The sequence below is a fragment of the Phoxinus phoxinus genome (genome assembly GCF_949152265.1).
Source record: "Phoxinus phoxinus genome assembly, chromosome: 24".
In the NCBI taxonomy this organism is placed as follows: domain Eukaryota; kingdom Metazoa; phylum Chordata; class Actinopteri; order Cypriniformes; family Leuciscidae; genus Phoxinus; species Phoxinus phoxinus.
In genome coordinates, this window is record NC_136899.1 from 8,332,865 (window position 1) to 8,355,585 (window position 22,721).

At 37.7% G+C, this 22,721-nt stretch overlaps 2 protein-coding genes across 11 annotated transcripts in view; both read left to right on the forward strand.

Annotated features, from left to right (window-relative positions):
- pld1b (phospholipase D1b) overlaps window positions 1-5,701 on the forward strand; it is a 29,192-nt gene extending 23,491 nt beyond the window's left edge. For 3 of the 4 annotated variants that reach the window (XM_079602534.1, XM_079602536.1, XM_079602535.1), the window contains exons 21-26: window positions 88-201; window positions 602-651; window positions 3,438-3,572; window positions 3,813-3,966; window positions 4,063-4,180; window positions 4,319-5,701. In XM_079602534.1, the coding sequence (XP_079458660.1) occupies window positions 88-201; window positions 602-651; window positions 3,438-3,572; window positions 3,813-3,966; window positions 4,063-4,180; window positions 4,319-4,543 (796 nt within the window). In that variant the 3' untranslated portion in view covers window positions 4,544-5,701. Of the gene's footprint in view, window positions 1-87; window positions 202-601; window positions 652-868; window positions 920-2,232; window positions 2,409-3,437; window positions 3,573-3,812; window positions 3,967-4,062; window positions 4,181-4,318 lie in introns of those variants that run through there. The other variant, XM_079602537.1, reaches the window with a different exon arrangement.
- A 2,736-nt stretch (window positions 5,702-8,437) lies between these two features.
- The window catches only part of tnikb (TRAF2 and NCK interacting kinase b), a 61,758-nt gene continuing 47,474 nt past the window's right edge, over window positions 8,438-22,721 (forward strand). For all 7 annotated transcript variants that reach the window (XM_079601505.1, XM_079601507.1, XM_079601508.1 and 4 more), the window contains exons 1-2: window positions 8,438-8,798; window positions 20,432-20,497. In XM_079601505.1, the coding sequence (XP_079457631.1) occupies window positions 8,742-8,798; window positions 20,432-20,497 (123 nt within the window). In that variant the 5' untranslated portion in view covers window positions 8,438-8,741. The remainder of the gene's footprint in view (window positions 8,799-20,431; window positions 20,498-22,721) is intronic.

The window sequence follows — 22,721 nt, forward strand, 5'->3', positions numbered from 1 at the left end:
CCATACGTAGGCAAAGAATCTCTCATATTGATCTCTCTTACTTCAAAGGTGACAAGTAATCTTGTGTTCTTTCTGTGTGGTTCACAGGGAGGGTAAAAAGTACCGTGTGTATGTGGTGACACCACTGCTTCCTGGATTTGAGGGGGATATCAACACCGGTGGGGGCAGTGCCATACAGGCAGTCATGCACTTCAATTACAGGTAACACTAAATATACATGCATACATATAAACAATAAAATACTTAATTCAGTAAAGGATGCAGTTGATCAAAAGTGACAGTGAAGAAAAAGAAATTTGGAAGAAAAAAAACATTCTATTCATTGAAGCATTCTAAAGAAAATATTTTTTTTTAGTACCCTATTAGCATATTAGAATGACTTCTGAAGGATCATGTGACACTGAAGACTGGAGTAATGATGCTGAAAATTCAGCTTTGCCATCACAGAAATAAATTGCATTTCAAATGAGATAGATATTATTCCTGCTGGAAGTTATAATTTATCATATAAACAGGGAGTGTTCCATTGGAGGGATATGTTTATTTGATCATCTCTGAAATTATAGTGCCATTTTTATTTTATACTCTCATGTTTTTGCAGGACCATGATTAGAGGAGACTGCTCCATTATCTCACAGCTGAAGAAAGAAAGTGAGTACAAATAGATAGATATACCCATCAATGTTTAATCTGTAATTCTTCAGAAGATCTGACTCGTCTCGTACCCTAACCAGATGCTCTTCCTGGGGGTTCTGTGAAGTTCCTGTGGTAGACCAATGCAGTGCAGGCACTCACAGAACTGTGTGGTTTTCCGTCTACATCGTTTTGAAACATTAATTGCTTTGTTGATTTGTTTGATGGGTTTCAGTCTCAAAGGAATGGAGCAAGCAGACTCAAACAGACAAGAGCAACAAAACAAGTATTTCCTGCTATGCTAACCTTTTACCTTTAAACTAAAGGCTTTGGGCTTTCCATCCCAAAACTACATGGAAATAGACTATAATAGATCATTGCGTCTTGTATTCTAGTAATCAAGTTTGCTACATCTCTCTTTTTCGTACTTTTATGAAGGTTGGCAGTGGTAAAATATGAAATATTAGCAATTTGTTGTTTTCAAAAAATGTATTCTGTCATAATGCCCTTTTTGGAATAAGATGCTTTTTTTTAGTCAGGTGGGGTAGTGTAGTTACGTCATCTACCAGCAGGGGCTAATAGGACTGCTAACCAGCCAAAACTTGACCCCTAGGAGACGCCGGCCTTAAAGGGTTAATTCACCCAAAAATTATCCCATAATTTGCTCACCCACAAGCCATCCTAGGTGTATATGTTTTTTTAGCCAAACACAATCGGAGTTATATTAAAAAATATCCTGGCTCTTTCCAGCTTTATAATTATAAAATCCATCATAAAAGTAATTCATACGGCACCAGGGGGTTAATTAAGGCCGTCTGAAGCGAAGCGATGAGTTTTTGTAAGAAACATATCCATAATTTTAACTCTATAAACTAGAATCACTGGCTTTTATGTCGAGTTCCGGCGGAAGAGGGATCTCTGACCCTACGCATTGACGAATACGGAAGCGCAGAGAATAGAGCACAACAAAACACAGGTCACAAGTTAGAAGCTTGGACGCACGGAACGCATGGACGCATATTACCGGAAGCTAGTTGATAAAGTTTATAAAGTTATAGTTCTGGATATTTTTCACTTCAGAAGGCATTTATTAACCCCCTGGAGCTGTATGGATTACTTATATGATGGATGGATGTGCTTTTTTGAGCTTCATTAAAAAAATAGTTACTATTCACTCACATTATAAAGCTTGGTAGAGCCAGGATATTTTTTAATGTAACTCCGATTGTGTTTGTTTGGAAGGAGAATGCCATATACACCTAGGATGGCTTGAGGGTGAGTAAAGTATGGGATAATTTAAAATTTTGGGTGAACTAACCCTTTAAGAGCATTAAAACACAACAGCGCCCTCTTTTGGTTCTTAATTCATAGTAAAAGACAAACTGTCAATGGTATGTTGTGAAAGACCTTGCTGTAGAGAAGTTTGTGTGTGTGTGTGTGTGTGTGTGGTTTTTTATCACGCAACATCTACTTGCAGTCAGACACATTGCAGTGTCACAATCATTCGGCCTGCATCTATTAACCCGCCATGAGAGAGAAAGGAGTGAAGTTTCTCTTTGTGCCTGAATTATCCAGCAAGTTGTTGGTGTTTTGTTGCAGCTTCACTGGATCAGAGCGTTCCCGCAGTGTCCCGAACACGGATACATATCGCTGTTCTCTGAAAATGCAGGAGCTCGATTGTGGGTGCATAATTGGTCTGGCGCGGTTATAGACGCAGTTAGAGTTTATGTGCTGTGTAACTGCATATCCTCCTGCTCAAATAAAACTGCTTGAGAAAATACAAAAAAAAATGTGTTATATATAAAATGTATTCTAAAAAGAAAGATGAGATTAAACTGTAAAACAGAATGACTCTGGAACTATATCCGCTAGTGTTACTGTTGTACAGAGGAAGGAAGTGTTTCTTTTGCCTCCATTGATCTCCTAAAGTGGCTTGAATGTTAGGGGTGTCAACAAATGGGTTAAACTGCTGGAAATGGACAGAATAATTACAGAGCAAAATTAACTAACATGATATGACTTTAAATATGAAATTATTTTCAGATTCAGCTTGTTTAATTTAAACTAAACCACCTATTTGATGACTTATACTAAATATAGTAGTGACGCCTTTATCCAAAGCTACTGACAGTGCTTGGCATATGTGAACACACCCATTCTAAAGTTGGCTAAAAAGAGGAATAAAAATCATCTTTTGGAAATTGATTTTAATGCCTTAATTAAAAAAAAATAAGAAAACTCCAACCTAAAGTTTCCTTGGCCTTTGGAATTAAAATCACCCTACATCATCACATACTCTTCACCATACTTGGCATGGGGTACTTTCCATAAGTACTTTCAATGCAAATCAAACCAGCTATTAGACTAACTGAAATAAAACCATGCCAATCTCTAGGTATGGTGAAGGGTATGTGATGATGTGGGGCTATTTTAATTCCAAATACTTTTTTTCATGTTTTTGTGTGTGCATTAAGTTCAACTGAATGAAAATGAGATGGGTTTTTTACATTGTGTTTTATTGCTGTTTTTATTATCTTAATTTTAACCTTATTCCAAACCTTCTGTGGAACAAAAGAAGATAGTTTGAAAACACAATTTCCATTCAGTGTTGTTTTGGACCCCATTGAACTTGCATTGTAGATGTTCTGGATGTTCCACAGAAGTCAAATTCATAGAGGTTTGAAAGGACTTGCGAGTAGTTAAATGTCAATGATGACAGGATTCTCATTGTTGGCTGAACTATTCCTGTGTAAATATCAAACGAAACCAGAAAGAAAAAAACCATTTCCTCTCTGTCTCTGCAGTGGGGGATCAGTGGATGAACTACATCTCATTTGGGGGTCTGAGGACCCACGCTGAGCTGGAGGGAAAGCTGGTGACTGAACTGATATATGTGCACAGCAAGATGCTTATTGCAGACGACAACACTGTCATCATTGGTGAGTAAAAATAGAAATTTGCAGACAGGAAAAGCACTTAACGAGTGTATCATCTATGCACGTGCTAACAGGAATGCTACAGCAATCATGAAACTGATGCTGTCATAATGTGAGATAAAAATGTAAAAAAATAGCAATGGCTCCTCCTTCTGTTAAGATGTAGTATTGCATTCTAAATGTCAATCATTTAAATGTTTAAACGCAATCCTACTAATCAAAAATCTATATTACATCCATCAGGTTCTGCCAATATCAATGACCGGAGCATGCTGGGTAAGAGAGACAGTGAGGTGGCCGTCATTTACGAGGATATCCAGACTGTGAAGTCAGTCATGGACGGTCAGGAGTATCAGGCTGGACGCTTCGGATTGAGCATGCGGCTGGAGTGTTTCAGGTTCAGGACTCTTCAAGTCTGTTTACTGCATTTAGCATGTTTAGACGCATGCAAATAAGGTTCAAACATGTCTTCTACTTCCTTTGAAATCAATAGGATGATTCTAGGTGCCAACACTGACCCCAGCATTGACGTGACGGACCCTATCAGTGACCAGTTTTATAAGGAGGTGTGGATGACCACAGCTGCCCGGAATGCAACCATCTACCAGAAGGTCAGCTTAACCTATTCACCCAACATTTCTTCTTCTTCAGATGTTTAATTGACTTTTATCTATCTGTCTATCTGCATAACCATTTGTCTGTCTGTCTGTCTATCTATGGATCTACCTAAACTTCTCCGTGTCTTCCAGGTTTTCCGCTGCTTGCCATCCAGCGATGTTCGGGCAATTCTGGAGTTGGATGGCTTTCTCTCAAAGCCTGGTTTGGAGAAGGAAGACCCTGCCCGTGCTCAAGAGGAGCTGAAGAAGATTCGGGGCTTCCTGGTCCAGTTCCCTCTCCAGTTCCTCAGCGAGCAGAACCTTCTGCCACCCATGGGATCAAGAGAAGCCATTGTGCCCATGGAGGTATGGACGTGAGAGAACCTGTCAACATTACCAGGCTTCAAATAAACTGCAAATCTAGCAGATGTACCAGGAAGGACTTCATCTTTCTTCTTATAAAACGGACACTTTTGAGACCGAAAAGGAGATCTGGAGGAGAGTCAGCCATTAGTTGTTTACGCGCCTGGAATTAAGGACATCAGACTGGTTTGTTTCGTCCCTGTTCGAAACTTGATTGTTTGTGTATTCTAACACTATGCAACTTAAACTAATATTATTTTTTATGAACTATCCTTACAAGTCCTATACAAGATGATGAAATGAAATGGACGTTTTTGGTGTCCTTGGACCCTTGATTGGATGCTAATACATTGATTCTTGTTCATCATCATTAGTGAATGGTTTTGTGCCCTGTAACACGCACTGAATATGTATTATTCTCTGCATGTAAGTGCCAACTATGTCTGTGTAACTTTTCTCATTTCTCTATATGAAGTGGAAACATTCCTTGTGTACTGTATCTCAAGGTAATTTATGGGTCTGTGTTAGTGGACATGATCCATTAAATTGCCATGTTTTGGTGGCCTTATTTGTTTACTGCTCACTTGATAATAGGTATGAACTGAAATTGACCAAAGCATTTGTCTATTATGACCAAATTGAGTTGGTTTCATAAGAATACAGATTAGTATTCTGATTTATTCAAATTATTTGTCCGTAAAGTACAGTATACTGTATAAAAAATACACGTTTTGCCTGAAGCTCTAAAGAAGTTTACTAATCGTTCTTAATTAAACTGTCGATCATTATACATTCCATTTAAAAGTACTCAATCAACTACAAACGTTTTAAGCTTTAAATAAACTGTGCTGGATTTACGTCACTGTAAAGATCGCAGCATGTGTGTTCGCATTATAAATATGCAGCAAGTACCCTCTAACAGTTGTTAGCCAAGCACTTGAATGTCTTCACTGGTGACTGTGTATCTGCACTTTTACAGTAGTTCAGGAACGGATTTCTATCTTCTTTTCCTCATGTCTTTTTACCATTTTCCCCATGAATTGCAGTTTTGCACAAAATATTTATCATCAAAAACACAAATTATGTGTGTTGGAATGTTTATGAAATATGTGAATTGATGTTATACAGATGATTAAACAATGATTTTCACACTACTGAGGTGGATCTGGTCTGTAGATGGATTTGTCTGTCTTGTATATTTGTTTATCAATTTGTCTGTCTGTGTCTGTCTATCATCTTTCATATGTCTGTGTTTATCTGTATGTCTATAGTATATATCTGTAGATTATTCTGTCTGGTTGATTGAAACATTATGTCTGTTCTGCTGCTAGTGTGTGTGTGTGTGTGTGTGTGTGTGTGTCACTCTCTGGGGTGTCTGATAATGACTGAATGTGTGAACACTGTCTTACTGTCTCAGTGGTCTGTGCGGGGGTGTGTGGTGTGTACATTTGTTTCTTTGGGATATGTACAGCTGTTATGTTCCCTGCAGACTGTGGTCTATGAGCTACAGCTGAGCAACAGTCCCTGATACAATCTCCTGACCTTTGACCTACCTCTCCCACAGTGCACAGATCACTTTACAGGGCGTCACATGGGAGAAACACATCAGTGCAGTTATAAAGCTATAAAACCTGATGAGTGACTTTGAATGCCTCTTAATCCCACATACAAATAATATATTTCACTGTCAAATTGATATTAAGTTAGCTGCCATTTCAGCATGCAAATGTTCTATTATTGTACAATGGTAACTAGCCTGAAGTTTGCCTTGAGCCTGTTATTTTAGAGAACAAGCCCAAACACAAAGTGTCATTTCTGTCTGATGGAAAAGAAATGAGAAAGACAGATAAAGGCCAGGATTACTACAAAGGCATGTCGTCCTGTGCTCAAGCTCATGCATGTCTGAACATTGTTTATAAAACCCTCAGATATGTGTACCAGTGAGTAAGCTTTCTTGTTGGTGAAAGTGAGATCTATTTTTATCCTGTTAAAAATGTAACCATGTACATTTGCGTTCTTCTTTAAATCTCAAGATGGTGTGGTGAAAATGTTCACACAAGCATGAGTCACTGGGGTCATTTAAACATTCCTCAGAAAGGGTGTAGATGGAAAGATGATGGTTAAAAACCATGCAAACATTCATGATCAACAACCACCATCTCAAAAACATTAAAATAAATAAATAAATTGAAGTATATCAAAAATACATTACATTTCATTTAAATTCAAAATTCCTAATATTTTAAAAAAAATGTTTTTAATTATCTTTAATAATATCCTTATATCCTTAAAACGTTTTCTCAATTTTCTACATTCAACACAAGGCTCTTTCAATAACCTATTTAGGTCTGATTAACCTACTTTATTCTTCACATGAATCCACAGGGGAAATGTTGCATAACCACGGGTTTCACTCCTAATAAATATCCCAGAACAATACGCGTGTCTAGCAAAGTCTTTAAAGATATGTGTACTATTGTGACCGATTTTGTTCAGCTAACACTTTTAGTTAATTCATTGTCCATTGAAGAAAGATAACCACCCTTTTCCTCAAATCTTCAGACAAATTCTAAACAACAGTGACAATGATGAATGGGAGCAAATCTGGTTTGAAGGCATGAAATGTGATCAGGCTAAACCACACAAATACAAAGGATCTTATGATAAAGGCAGGCTATTGCACAAACCACTGCAATGGGGCTGACTGCATTGTCAGCACAAAACATTTTCTCAAAGGCAATGCTAATGCTAATAGTGTTGTTGCAACAGATGCGCAAGAACCCAAGCAGGTTTTCAAACACAAAAAAATGGCCTGTTTTTCCTAGCAAAAGTCACCGAGGAACAAAGCTGTTCTGTGGCAAAAAGCGAAGAGGAATGAGAGAAATGTAGCACACACATAGCACAGTCTGTGCTGATAAGATGAAAGCTATTACGCAAGGGAGGCTTCACACTAGCTGAATGCTTGACAGGGATTCACTCTGGGGAAACATGGATTTTTGCAAATAACATGTTGAGGGAAAAGCTTCAAAAAGACACGGAGTATGGTTTCAAGACTATGTTCCTGTAAGGAGATATATGCCTGTATTTATAAGTTTCCCCCATTGAGCACAAAAATGCCTTTAGAATAATTAATATCCCCATTCAGTCTGTTCATGTATATTACTAAATTATTTCACACTTCCACCGCTAGATGGAGCACTATTCACTGTAGGTCTATGTCATTCATTTGTAAACATACAGACAGACAGACAGACAGACAGACAGACAGACAGACAGACAGACAGACAGACAGACAGACAGACAGACAGACAGACAGACAGACAGACAGACAGACAGACAGACAGATAGATAGATAGATAGATAGATAGATAGATAGATAGATAGATAGATAGATAGATAGATAGATAGATAGATAGATAGATAGATAGATAGATAGATAGATAGATAGATAGATAGACTGAGTGTGTCAAGAGAGGATGTTTTTTCTGCCAGGACAAATGCGAAAGGAAGGTGGTGTGGGGGAAGGAGGTGTTTTATAAATCGCGATGCTTACATAAACGGAAGGTGAGAGGAAGTGTGCTGTTTTGTGGCTCACTGTCTCACTGTCTGAAATGTGGCTTCCTGTTTCTGACTGGTCGTACACATCATAAGTTGCTCAACACATGCATACTGACAACAACAACAATACATTTTCTGAAAAAAAGTAATGGTTCTATGGTTACAATTAGGCCTACCTTAAGACATTCTCACGTTTTGTTCTATAAAATAAACTACACCGCTTTTTTTAATTGTCCAATTTGTCAAGCATCTTAACTCGTACCTTTATCTTTATTTTCAAGTGTCCGTGTAACTACTGTGAGTTTGGCCCCGCCCCTTGCCCTGACCACGCCCTAGAAACCCCAGTGATGGACACGCCTTCACCGCCGCCTTGCCGAGCCCTGATTCACGTCCACTCGTGCGCGCTGGTGCTTTGGACTCGTGCAGCAGCAGATCATCGGTACCAGCACGAGATGTGTCCTTCACATGCGGCCATATAGCGGCTAATTCGGTATTATATACCCGGAATCGCGAAGAACGGCGACTTCGCACCATCCGGGAGCTTCATCTGGTCCGATTGAAGTCAATCCAGCCTGTTTGGTGTATTACACGGATCAGCTCGGCGTCTGTATTCATGAGATTTCGGGCATTATATTGTTGAATATAACAGATAATCATGGCGAGTGACTCTCCTGCGAGGAGTCTGGATGAGATCGACCTGTCTGCTCTGCGGGTGAGTGGAGAGATTCAGTGCAGTGAGATGTTTTGACTTACAATGGGTGAAATATGTTCAGCATCTCGCCATTAACGATGGAGGGGAAATATGGGAGCTGTTATTCATGCACCTGACCGAGAAAAAAAAACTGATCAGAGATGTACGAATTGTTTTATTATTATTAGAAAAATTGTATAATTGGATGTATTTTCGAGATATGTAGAGATAGTTTGTTAGGAATAATAGACATATTTTATAAATTATTTTTAAAGACAAAGCTGCAGCACTCTGTTTGTCCTCGAGCATCTGACGAAATAATAAAGCTAGAAATTGCTTTTATTAATACACAATTCGTGTTGTCTTCCTGATAATGCGGCATTAATCTGTGAATAATACTAAAACAGCATATTCGTTGGACATAAGTCACCATTAAGCGTTCATTTTTATGTCTAATGTGACTGCACGACAGTAGTGTTTATGGGAATAATTTCGCATTGTAGCCTACCGTGAGCAGTTTTTGCGTCATCCGGTTTTGTTGTTGTTTTTTTGCGTCTGAGTGAAATTATAGCTGGATATTTCTTATACACATTGAGTATCTGGTATTCATCCGAATGTAATGCTGTATGAGGCCTATTAAAGATGTCAATGTGTGCATTGCAGACAGCTTCACTTCTTGTCCCCGCCATTATATGATAATGATATACTATCAAGATGTTTCCGTGCCAAACATATGCACGTATTGTGTTGAATTTACTGCTTCTGTCTGTCTTTTGTTTGCTGTGTTTGAGATCATTTATCTGTGACATACATCCTCTGACTGGATGGACAGAGCCGGGCTGCTCTGGATCCTGGGAGCTCTGGGCTACACTGAGTGGTCTGAATGCTGAGTTCCTTTTTGGTTGCTCTGCTTTATGGGTACTAAGTTCTCCTTTCCCAACAACAGGAAAAATCACTGGCCCTTAAAACCTGCTGGACACAAACCGGGAATTGTTAACGTACAAGGGCCGGGAGGTGGGATAAAGTACAATTGTCAAATTTCTAAATCTGGCAAGATTTAGGAGCGGTCAGATTAGCTAAATTTCACATGAGAAAAAGGTCAGTTGGTTTTTCTCAATAGTGTAGCGATGTATGAAGTACAGCTCACACAGAAGTCACTTTCAAGACAAGCAGCATTCTGTTGGTCAGTGCGGCAAATTCATATGACCAACTTGAAAATTGATGAAATCTGAGTGGGGAGTTTTTTCACCCTCATGCGGAACTTCAGATATCTCGGATTCCTGTCAGAATGACTGGATTTTGCCAGCGTAATTTTGTCGAACAAAGATAAATGTGAAAAAAAGTATGAGGGTTGAGAGTTGAGATAAAGTACAATTTATATCTGATTCTGGTAAGACTAATGATGTGGTCACACTAGACTTTGGCCATGCAAAAATTCTTCAGACACCGCAGTGGTTGTGATATTCAACATAACAAATTATAATACATATTCAAAATGTGATTCTGGCTAGACTAATGATGTGGTCACAGTAGACTTTGGCCATGCAAAATTTCTTCAGACACCGCTTTGGTCGTGATATTCAACATATAACAAATGATAATACGTTCAAAATGTAAAAACATACTATCGACTCCAGTTTCCTGCAACGCTGTTTGTGCTCTTTTAATTCAGCGTAGTGTTCACGCAATTGCGTATCAATCTTGTATTGGTCATGACACATGAATTTACAGAACCAAACTTTCAACACAGTGAAATTCGTCTTGCTTGCGTTTCCGGTCTCCTGCATTCGCATGCGTATGAATGTAAGTGAATGGAACTAAAAGTGTATTGTGGTATTGTGACCACCCATTTATGCATATAAATAAAGACAGTTCTCATTATGATTAATGAATAATTACTAAGTTTGGACCCTAACTGCCTGACATGACATCCTATATGTTGTGTTTGCACTTTTTGTTTTCTCATGTCTGATTGTACAATGCTAAATTAAGCTTAAAGTTAGCATGAACTGAGAATTCCAGCTATAGATAGATCTGAAAAGACTTTACTCTGGTGAGATATGCAGGACTTCTCAAATAATTTAAGGTATGTTTACACGACAACAATGTACTAAAAACTGAAAAGTTTTTCCTTTACGTGTTTTGCGTTCGACAACCTTGTCAAAACAATTCCCATTCACACGGATCTATAAAAACGACTAAAAACGTTGTATTATTCATGCCAGGCCAGTAGTTGGCGATGTCACTTTGTAAAGAATCACTGAACACGTAATGCGCATGACGTCACCGTTTTCACATATTCACGTTTTTGTAGTTTACCCGGAGATAAGAACTTGCGCTTTGAAACCCGTTTTCAAAAGTTTGTTTTCAGGCCCCCAAAACACTATTGTCGTGCAAATGAATGGCCGAAACGCATATAACGTTTTTTCGTTTTTATTTGAAAACAGTGTATTAGTCTGTGTAAACCCCACCCCTCAAAACTCACATTCATCTGCCTCCATTTTTGAGTGCAACTCCAACTCCCACATCTCGCCAACAACCGATTATTACAACCAAGTCTCTGAATCCTGGGCATTCAGGCTGCAGTAGAGATATTCCTCACAGACAATGTGTTCCTACTGTGGGCTTGTGTCAGATCCGCTGAGTGAGATGACAGACCCTGACTGTAGGCATGTTAGTTATGCAACATGATCTTACCTGCGCAGCTTGAGTCACGTCTGGACATGATTTGTGAGGTAATCAGTTGATTGTGGGAAGCTGAGAGGGGTTTTACTCTATATTGTAAAGTAGGGCAGTTTAGATGGCAGCTGACCTGTGACTGTTTAGCATCACCTGACTGTTTTCGATGTCATTGCATCATAATGCTCAGGATTTACTGAAAGCAATTTCAGACTTGTGTATCATAAATGGAAAGCTTCCTCTTTGAATTAGTCAGCCAGTGTCTTAAATGTCGTATTCGGTTTGCTTGCGCTGTGGAAACCGCTCGCCATGCCTGACTGCCGTCTTAAGCGACCATGTCTGTGTTTACATCGATGTGTAGGCGTTTGGCATTTGAGACACTCTCTAGACTCAGAAACCGTACAGCGGCCCTCTCAAGCTTTCCCGTGTCTCTCCATGTGAGGTATATCTCTGTAATGCTTTTTCTCCCTCTCCGCTACCCATGGGCAAAGCTATTTTCCTCATGTCTGCTCACGAGCTCGCCACTCTCTCAGGATCTTTTGTGCTTAAAAATTAGGTCACCCAGTACAGTGCGCATGGTTTTGCCTCACAGGGGAAGTGTATGCTTTATGTTTCGCTGACACAGATCTGGACAATGTGTTTGGTGCTACTGCTACATAATATAGTGCATGAGTCCCAGCGGATGGTTTTACTGAACTTCCATCATGTTAACCACATCATGTTCAACGTTTATTTAACTGTCAGTCTGTCATCATTAAATCACATTCATGTCGTTCATCCAAACCTGTATGACTTTCTTTTGTTCTGTGGAACATAAAGTAAGATGCGTTAAAAATTTTTTGTTTTGCACCCCACTGACTGTCATTGTGGAATGTCATACAGGTCATAATTTACATTTTGGGGTGAGCATCAAATTAGCTTTTTGGTTTATACTACCAGTACTGTACTATCATTAACTAAAACTCAAAAAAAAGAATGTCATTAATGGAAATAAAGCTGACAGAAAATAAAATATAAATATTTGATGAAAATTTTTAACTTGATCAAAAATGAAAAATGTTTGCTTTGGCAACTAACTGCGCATAAGCACATAACAAAATGATTCAACCTTAGGGTTGTAAAATCGCTTAATCGCAATTAAACACATCCAACATAAAACATTTTTTTAGGTGTGTATAAATATTATTATATTATTTTTGTGTTGTATCTTATATTTATGTATATACAATTAATGGGTATTTATGTGTGTGTGTGTATATATATATATATATATATATATATATATATATATATATATATATATATATATATGCGTGTGTGTGTGTGTGTATAAATACACACTCATACACATTACACACTCGCATGCACACACACATATATATATATATATATATATATATAGATGTGATTAATTGATTTTACAGCCCTATTAAAACTTAAACTACAGTTAAAATGGAAACTGAGAAAAAAAAATACTAATTCAAAATATTAATAAATATATAGTTATATAAAAATAACTCTTATCTATTTGGATTAAATGTCTTGTTGAATAAGGCTATGTCATGTGGCATGTTTCTCAGTCTAAACCACAAGAGCCGGTGGCTCTGTGCAGTGCATTATGGGAGCATTACATGTTACCATTTGCATGTTATTGCCACAGAAGCGCGTGTGTGTGTGTGTGTACACTCAACATATAGAGCTAACATATAGTTCCTGCCCCATGTATTTCCCAGTGAATAATGAATGGGTAAAGGACTGTTACATCTCAGAGTCATGTCAAGGGGGCGGGGGGAGTCCCAGCTGTAGATGTCAGCCAGTGTTTTTCGTCTTTTCCTTGTTTTATAATTCTGGTCAGCAACATCTGCCTCTTGCGCTCCAGGACAGTGTTACTCAATAAAAGTGCAGATGAAAAGATAATACTCGCCCTCCTGCGTGTTGAAAGATTATCAGTATTGTTATCACCAAAGAGCAAACGTTCATCATCATCACCACCTCATCTCTGAGTAAATTTGGGAGAGTTTGGGATGATGATCACTGTCCAGACTAATGAATCACTGTAATGACGCGCTAATGAGGCTCTGTGATTCTTTGAGCATTGGAGGTCCTGCCAGATGTTTATTTGTGGGAGAAGTTTCCTTAAATGGACATTTTTGCTGTTTTTACCAGATTCAGCATGTTTTATGCACCAGTAAACTCAGTGGTTTTGTGTTATAGTGGTTTTGTTTTGTTTTTTTTGTTCAAGATAATGTATTTTTTTGGATGTTTGGAAATATGTGGTATCTTGTAGTAATAATATTTCACCAAAAATGAAAATTCTGTCATCCTTTACTACTCGCACTCATATTGTTCCAATCCAAACCCATGATTTTACTTCCACAAAGGATGTTTTGCCAAATGTTGACATTGCTGTTTTCACATTATGATATTATGGTGACCACAGGCTGTCAAGCTCCAAAAAATGAACTATATGACTTTACATCCAAATCATCTGTGTAACATGCTCAAACCAATGGCATGTGGAATCATTGACGTCATATTTGAAGGACATTTTTATTGAATAATGACATGAAATTTCACTTTGTTCTTCACACAAGCTTTTGTTTGACTCCAGAAAACCGAGAAAATAGGGCATGGCTGCTTCTAGCGCATTGCCAATTATGGTCTTTTTTTGAGCCCTGATCTTTCATTAAATGGAACAAGCTTGTTTTATGTTTTGCGGAAAAAAGAATGGAATACGTGGTTTGAAAGACGTGGTGGTGAGTGAATGACTGAATTTTCTGTTTTGGGTTTCCCTTATGCCTAGCTTTTCTTATAGCTGGTGATTAATTGAGTGGGGATTAACAAGAAATGTAATTACTAGTGTTGCATTACTGTATTGCCCCGGTCAACGGGTTCAACTTCCCCTCTCAGGTACATTGTTTACCAGGCCTTCTGTTCTTTGCTGTGCAGAGCTGCAGTGCTGTCATTCAGCATGGCATGTCTAAACATGCTCTGGTCTCCAATAGGGGTGTAAATATCAATCGATTCGTATCGATACATCGATTATACAGCCGGCGATTCGATGCATCGTTGCGTCCGCAAGAATATCGATTAATGTGCTTATTTTGCCGCCTGTCATTTTTCAGCATCCACTCCGACATATGCTTGCAACCTACTCCTAAGCTGCGGGTGGCGATATCCTCATTATTGTCTTCTACGTCACACTGCTTCACGCGCCGCGCGCATTACGTTTATGTTCACAGTTCACACACTGTTGAGTCTGACTTTCAAGAGCGATAGAACCGTCAGAGCGAGCTGGCAATGAAAGTGAAACGTTACACTCTCCAGTCGGCGTCAAGTCATGGGTGTGGAAGTATTTTGGCTTCAGGAAAATAGATGGAGCACTGGTAAGAGATGTTGCCGTTTGTAAAGAGAAAGACTGTCAGTGGGACATTCTAAAACGCTTAACGTGAAAAACGCTTAACGTGGCTTACTGTACGAAGACAGTGATATTAAAGGACCAAACTCAGTACACATCATATTAATAAACCATATTATGTATAAAAAAATCAGATGAGCCCAGAATATCAACGCGACGCGTTTAATCACGCGTTAAGCATGTTCTTACCATAGAAAACCACTATAAGAAAACGCTTAACGTGGCTTACTGTACGAAGACAGTGATATTAAAGGACCAAACTCAGTACACATCATATTAATAAACCATATTATGTATAAAAAATCAGATGAGCCCAGAATATCAACGCGACGCGTTTAATCACGCGTTAAGCATGTTCTTACCATAGAAAACCACTATAAGAAAACGCTTAACGCGTCGATCGCGTTGATATTCTGGGCTCATCTGATTTTTTATACATAATATGGTTTATTAATATGATATGTACTGAGTTTGGTCGTTTTAGAATGTCCCCTGTCAGTGTGAGATAAGATACTGCAGCAACACGTCGAATCTCTGTTCTATTTTCTGTTCATTTGCAGTGCATTGAGCACAAATGCTATAGTGTAACATACACATTATTATGTGAATAGATAGAAAACTGTTTCTGTATTCTCAATAAAAGGCTAATTAAATGATTTATTTTTGTTGATTTATTTTGAAACTTAATAGATATCATCATGTAAAAATATCGAGCATTGAATCGTATCGAATCGAATCGAATCGTATCGCGGGGAATTCTGAAGTATCGAAAATAATCGAATCGTTGGCTTAAGAAATCGGTATCGTATCGAATCGTCATGAAGGCCCCGATTTACACCCCTAGTCTCCAATGGTCTTTCAGAAGATCCTTTGAAGACGGCTTTGAGTTCTAATACAAACAGCACGGTCACATGGCTCTACACTATAGGGGTTTGTTTCAATGGAACATCTCCATTGGAGAGCTCGGATTAGTTCAGTTTAAACTTACGACGGCTCACGGTTTACAGTTACTAACAGTCGTTTTGCTGTATGACTGTTTTTCTTTCTTTCATTACATTCATACAAAGTATTCATACAAAGTTTTCACTTGCTATAAATCTTGCAATGTCCTTTTTACTGAAACTTGCATTGAACAAAGTGTTTTTCACCAGAACACTTAATTACCAGCTTAACATTCAGCACAGTAGATGGGAATCTTTGCAGATGGGCCCCTTCCTTAGTGGGGTTTTCAAGAGATCAAGTGAATGGGCCTCCTGAAAAAGTGGACCACTTAATTTATGGCCCTTATGGGATTGACCCTGCCAGCATGCTAATGCCACAGGTGGGGTTTAAAGCTACAGTGTGATTGAAGCATACATTGATACCATTGAGTGATTGCTACCATGGCATTTCCATAATATTACCTTGGTACCTTGACCACAGAACTCTACTACCACGAACATGGCTGAGCAACATAAAAAAAAAAGTTTACACATTTATAGAATTTACCTGAATAATCTAAATACTGGTTTAATGACAATTTAAGAAAACTCTATGGTTGCCTTGAGTAATTCACATTAAGTATGTACCAAAAGACATCCGATCGTGAAAAGACCAGGTCTAAATGCCCTCCGAAAACACATTCGATACGGATTTAAATCCAATCGCTCAAACGTTTTCAGGAGGTGGTCTGAGACGCATTCCAGTCAAAACTGAACAAATCTAAATGCATCTGGTTGTTAAAACCAAATGTTAATTTTACTCCTCCCAACAATGCTAAAAAATAAACATGTGAGAGCGTGTTATAGGCTATATGTCATGATATAATGGCGCTGATGAGCAGAGTATCTCTTCAGCAAGCCAACGCGCAAACTACCGCAAATAAAACTGAAAGTCGCAGATGCTCAAAACACAATCATCTTCATTAAAAGTAAAGCATTTTTTTAATCTTACTGTTGACGAGCTTGATTTTGAAATTAGCTGATGATCAATAAACTGCAGATCATAACTTTTGCTGTCTGTGATGTGCACTTCATTAAATCTGCATATAGCGTGGAAATTGAAGATTAGATGTAGCGTGTTGCGGAGACTCATTTGTGACCATCACTGTCACGGTTGTGTCTTACCATCACTGCTGATCAATTTAATGTGTCCTACTCTCCAATATAAAAACACTATAAAATACGACATTTGATGTTTTTTTTATTACCAAAGATTTCTATTTCAAATAAATTGTTCTTTTGGACTTTCCAAAGACTCCAAAAAAAAAAGCTTTCAACAAATATATTAAGCAGCACAACTGTTTTCAACATTGATGATGATAAATGTTTTGTGATACCAAATTAGCATATTAGAGCGATTTATAGAAGTGACACTGAAGGCTTTTCAAGCTGTATTCAAAAACATTATGATTTGTTTATAATAAACGAATACATTATACCTTTAAATAATTAAATATATTGTCTTATGGTTTTATAGTAAAGTTTTTTTTTTTTTCTACGATTTTCAGAGACTTTTTTTTTTTTGTGTGAATCATCGGAGCGCTCTGGTTTTTTAAAATCCCTATAGAGAAAATTAATGGGGGAAAATATAAAACCGGGTGCTAAATTTGCACTGCCGTGTACCGCCGGTGTGCTTTGTCAATGTTAGCCTGACGCCTGAGGTGTCGTTTCCATGAGAAATGTGAACTAGCTTCTTGAAAAACAGTCTGACTCATTGTGTTATTTCCCTGTAATAGTTGAATTGCAATTTGGCAGAAGTAATGGTGTATCATTTAAAACTGCTGAATGCCCGGAGAAACATGCGCCACTTCTTCCATCTTTACATCCGTAAGCAGAATATGGTTGTCTCATTTTTGGTCAGCAGTTTCTTCCTCATGCCTGTCCATCTGTAGGAATTGTGTTTTGGAGGCAAAACATTCTGTTCAAGAAGGAAATAGTCTCACAATGTTCCCAAAATAGATTAGCGAGCATATACTCTCTCCCAAGTGTGTGAATTATACATTGCTTTGTACGTTTGTGGTCAGGAACGAGTGCCATGCAAGTTCAGGCACATGCGCTGACAAAGATACAAGTAAGATGGAAATGTAGATACAAGTAAGATTGAGTGTTTGTTATTGTTTTATAAGGAAGAAGGTGTTCCTGAAGGTACAGTGACGATGCAGGTGTGTCCTTTCGGGAAGCTCATGTTCTGTCAAGTTTCGGAGCAATTGAGGTTTCCGCTCAGCTGTGACGTCGAGTGTAAGGTCTCTGTCCGAACGCTGAGCGCTGTGCTGACCTCATTCTTCCCACGCTGACTCTGTGGCTAGTGTTAGAAGTCACGCTTGGTTTTTAAAGAATCTGAGCTGACTATAAAAGATTCCTACTGAGTCATTCCACTTTTAGCCTGCACCCGCATGCCTTTAATTCACTGTATTTTCATGTTTATTTCAGAGCATTCCAAGGCAGCGTACTTCCTTCTGGCTGCAATTCATAATGCACCTGTCGTATTGAGTCTTTTGATGCTTTAGTCTTCACACCAAGAGAAGAAGTACAAAAAGTACAGCCGTGGTTTAATGCTGCAATTAATTTTCTTAATCAAGATTGTGACTTGTTTTCCAGTTAAAATATCCCAAAAAACGACTGTTCAAATGTTTGGCGCCAGAAAGATTTATTTATTTATTTAAAAAAAATGAATGCCTTCATTCATCAAGGGCACATTAGTTGATCAAAAGTGACAGTAAAGACATTTGTAATATCACAAAACAATTTCTGTTTTATAGGAAATGCTTTTATTTTGAGCTTTCATTACAGAATCATGGAAAAAAAATTGTTTTCACAAAAATATAAAGATAGAATGAAGGATCATGTCATGTTACACTGAAGACTGGAGTAATGATGCTGAAAAATTCAACTGTGCAATCACAGGAATACATAAAAAATTTAAAAATATTAAAATTAGCAATCAGTTTTATATTGTAATAAAATAATACAACGTTTACGGTTTTACTTTTTCAAAAACTTTAAAAGATCTTACCGACCCAAACTTTAAATTGGCAGTATATATGTGGATGTTTATTTATGGCTAATAGCATTTTTTTCTCACTCATTTGAATAAATCCAACAACATTTATTAAGGTTTGTTTACCGATTGAGCAGGAAATCTAAACTTAATTGAAATTCATTATATAGGCTATTATCTAAAAAGTTTTTCAGAAGGTGATCAATTTACACATTACTGTGATACTGTAACATGACTATAATATTCATTTACCTTGGCATTTAGAGTACTTACAAGAGAAAGTTCTGATGGAACGTTTGACAGTTGGTCGGAATACTTTCTGTCGCTGGTCCTAGATTGTGGAATGATCTGCCATTGGATGTTAGATCTGCCTTGACTCTTAATGTTTTTAAGGACCGCTTAAAATCTTATCTCTACTCTTTGGCATTTTAGGACATGGATGTTTTCATATTTTGTCTTATTGTTCTGTTGCTTTATATTGCGGTGTACAGCACTTTGGAACTACGGTGGTTGCCTGTAAGGTGCTATATAAATAAATAAACGAACGAACAAACAAATTGGGTTTCCTAAAGTACATTGGACCCACCTCCCTAAGATTCTCATTGGTCAAGTGTCTTTATGGCACCCCAAGACAGGCTTGCCTATAAGGGGTGATAAAATGGACCTTTTTTCCATTACGGCCCTACTTCAAGAGTCATTGTAGCATCCAAAAAACATTTGTATTTTGTTGTATACAGCTTGTCCTTTCTGAATATCCCATATTATTTTCACTTTAGCAAAATAAACTTCCATCCACATCCATTTAAATGAACCTGAATTAATTTTCCACCAGCTTCATCCCCTCACTTCGTTTTAAGCTGTTATTTGTATTTTTTTGTGAATTCACTGAACATATTTCATAAATTACTCCTCTGGTGACATGAATGGCAGTTCTTGTCAGATTACCATGGCAACATGTCTTGCTTATTGTTCTAGGTGTGCTGCATTATTTATTGGTTGTGCTTATTTTCATGAGAATCATGCTTGTTGGAGCTGAATTGAACTCTGACAGCTTTGATAACTGCCTCAGTGTTATTAAATGAAAATGACACGCAAGAGTGATTTGATTTCAGTCGTGTTGGCTTTTTATATTCCCACCACTGCATAATGTGGTTTGCCATCACTTTTAAATAGAAACGGCACAGTCAGGTAGATATTATTGGTTCTTGTGCTTAAAATATCTTTAAGTCAGTCATGATTGCTGACATTTCCAATAAGGCAGAATGTTCATGCATTAGGTAACCGAGAACATTATGTGCTTTTGAGATGTGAAAACAGAAATTAAGTTTGGGTTTTCAGGAAATCGTTCGCCTCGGTTTGTTTCAATATTTATTTTCTGGCTTTAGCTCACTAGATACCTTAATAGGTTTTTATGTTCAGTGTGTAAACGGATATTTAACTATAATTGGCACACTTTGTTAGGTCTAATGACTGCAGTATCAGCATTTATGATGATCTCGGTGTACAGTATGTGTGATTGTCCTTGATGTTCAATGACATGATAATGCAAGCTAATCTCTTCTGTTATTTCCCCCCTCAGGACCCTGCGGGCATTTTTGAGCTGGTGGAGCTTGTGGGAAATGGGACCTACGGACAAGTGTATAAGGTAAATAATGATTTAATGTTGTACTATAAGTAAGATATGATATGGTTGATTGGATGTTTAGCTTTTCTCTCAGCCGTTTGCCTCAGTGTTTTCTCTGAAAGATCTGCACTTTCCTGTTAGTGCCTCTGCAGCGCTTGCGTTATGTGTGGTATGTCCAGACATGTCAAGACTCATGTGTTTTCTTATACGACTTGCCATTTCACTCAAAGATCCTTCGCCCACTCCCATTACCTGCTCAAAAACTAGCGCGCGTGAGTCAGATTTTTCAATTGAAAAGAGATTCAAGGCACCCACAAACTACAAGATCATTGGGCCGTTTTTAAACCGATTTCTCCCCTTCAGACAATTCTAGCTAAAGTCCTGATTATCTTGATGGTTTTACAGATTATCTTATCAGGTATATTAGTGGTGTAATGTGTGTTAAGAGTGATTTGAATCTGCTTGGAAGAACATCAGGGCCGCACTGATAACTAATGAGAAATAATATCCTATCCCAACAATAACATGTTGAATATTTACGATCAGAAATCCTGTTGTTTGAGGGAACCCCGAGGACAAACGCACACGTGTAGATTGTCTCGTGGAACGAAGCAACGCCTAATCAGAAAGAGAGCTGACGGGAGATGGAAGCATAACACGACTTCAGCCAAACCTTTTTATAATACATTTTTTCTGCGAATATTCTGTAAAAAGCAGTTATCGCTATTTCTTCTTGCCAGTTGTCCGCCATGTTTTACTCTAGAGTCACGTTTGACCGCGAGAGATTTTGTGAGATTTCTTGTGTTCACAGTCTGTTTGTGAATGGAATCTGTTAGTGTGTGTTTGGCAAATCTTTTAGTGTGGGCCAGCCTTTAGGTGAATTTTTGGACAGGCTGATTTGTAGGTATGCAAACAACATTAATGAAAATATCAGGTTTTTGTTGCAGACGGTCATTGTGTTGTGTTTTGATATATGCTCTGGACAGGTTAGTATGCTTGAACTTTAAAGTTCTTTAGTTTGGTGTTTCTTTTTTTTATTTGAAGGTGAAAAGGCACTCCTTTGGTCTTTATCCACTGCGATCAGACTAGGTATGATATGATTGATGCATGCCAAAAGGAAAATACTATTGATCTGTTTTGTTTTTTTAAAGAAGAGATCACCGATCAAAGATTAAAAAAACAAAACAAATCTAAAGCCTGGAGCAGTGATGTACGAGCAGTTAAGCAGTCTGTCAGTCTAACCCGCTGTCATAATGCAGTACTTTTAAAGGATTAGTTTACCCACAATTTTTTTTAAATCAGGTCATTATTTGCTCATCCTCGTCATTCCAAACCCATATGACTTTCTTTCTTCTGTGCAAAGCAAAAGGAAATGCTAGAATATTCATGCTGCTCCTTTTTGTATGATGAAAACAAATGCGAACTGATGCTGTGAAAATTATAAATGAGCTCCAAACTAGTCCGTACACATGCGTACATACTCGTACGCAGTGTTTCAAATCTCCTGAAGCCATATGATAGCTAACAAGAAGAAATTATGCCATCCTCTTCACTGCAGCTATGCAATTTCAGTCACATCTGTATTTATTTAAATGTGAATTTTGATGGCTTATGATTTTGTACCAAGATTTTTCAGTAAATAACTTACATTTCAATCTCTACCTTACAGAAGGGTATAATATTGCTTCAGACGATTTCAAATAAAGTGCACTAGTAGTGTTACAATTACCATTTTGTAATTGTGCTACGTTCTCTTTTTGGGGGGCTTGACTGCAATCCCAATTAATTTTCATTGTTCAAATGTTTTAATGTTTTTGTTTTTGTTTATTTTTGCTTATGCTCACCAAGGCTGCGTTTATTCTGCCAAAAATACATTAAAACTGTAATATTGTGAAATGTTATTTTGATTTAAAATAACTGTTTTATTATGAATTATTATTCCTGTGATGCAAAGCTGCATTTTGAGCATCATTACTCCAGTCTTTAGTGTCACATGATCCTTCAGAAAAATCATTCTAATATGTTCATTTGCTTCTCAAGAAACATTTCATTGATGAATAAAGTTCAAAAGAGCAGCTTTTAATCCATTTTTGACAATTTTAATCAATTTAATGCATCCTTGCTGAACGGTAGAGTATATCGCAGAATATTTTCCCAAACCTCTACAGATGTGTTCCACTGAAGTCATACAGGATTGAGACTATATGATGTCAAGCTTTTTTTATTTTTAGATGAACTACCCTTT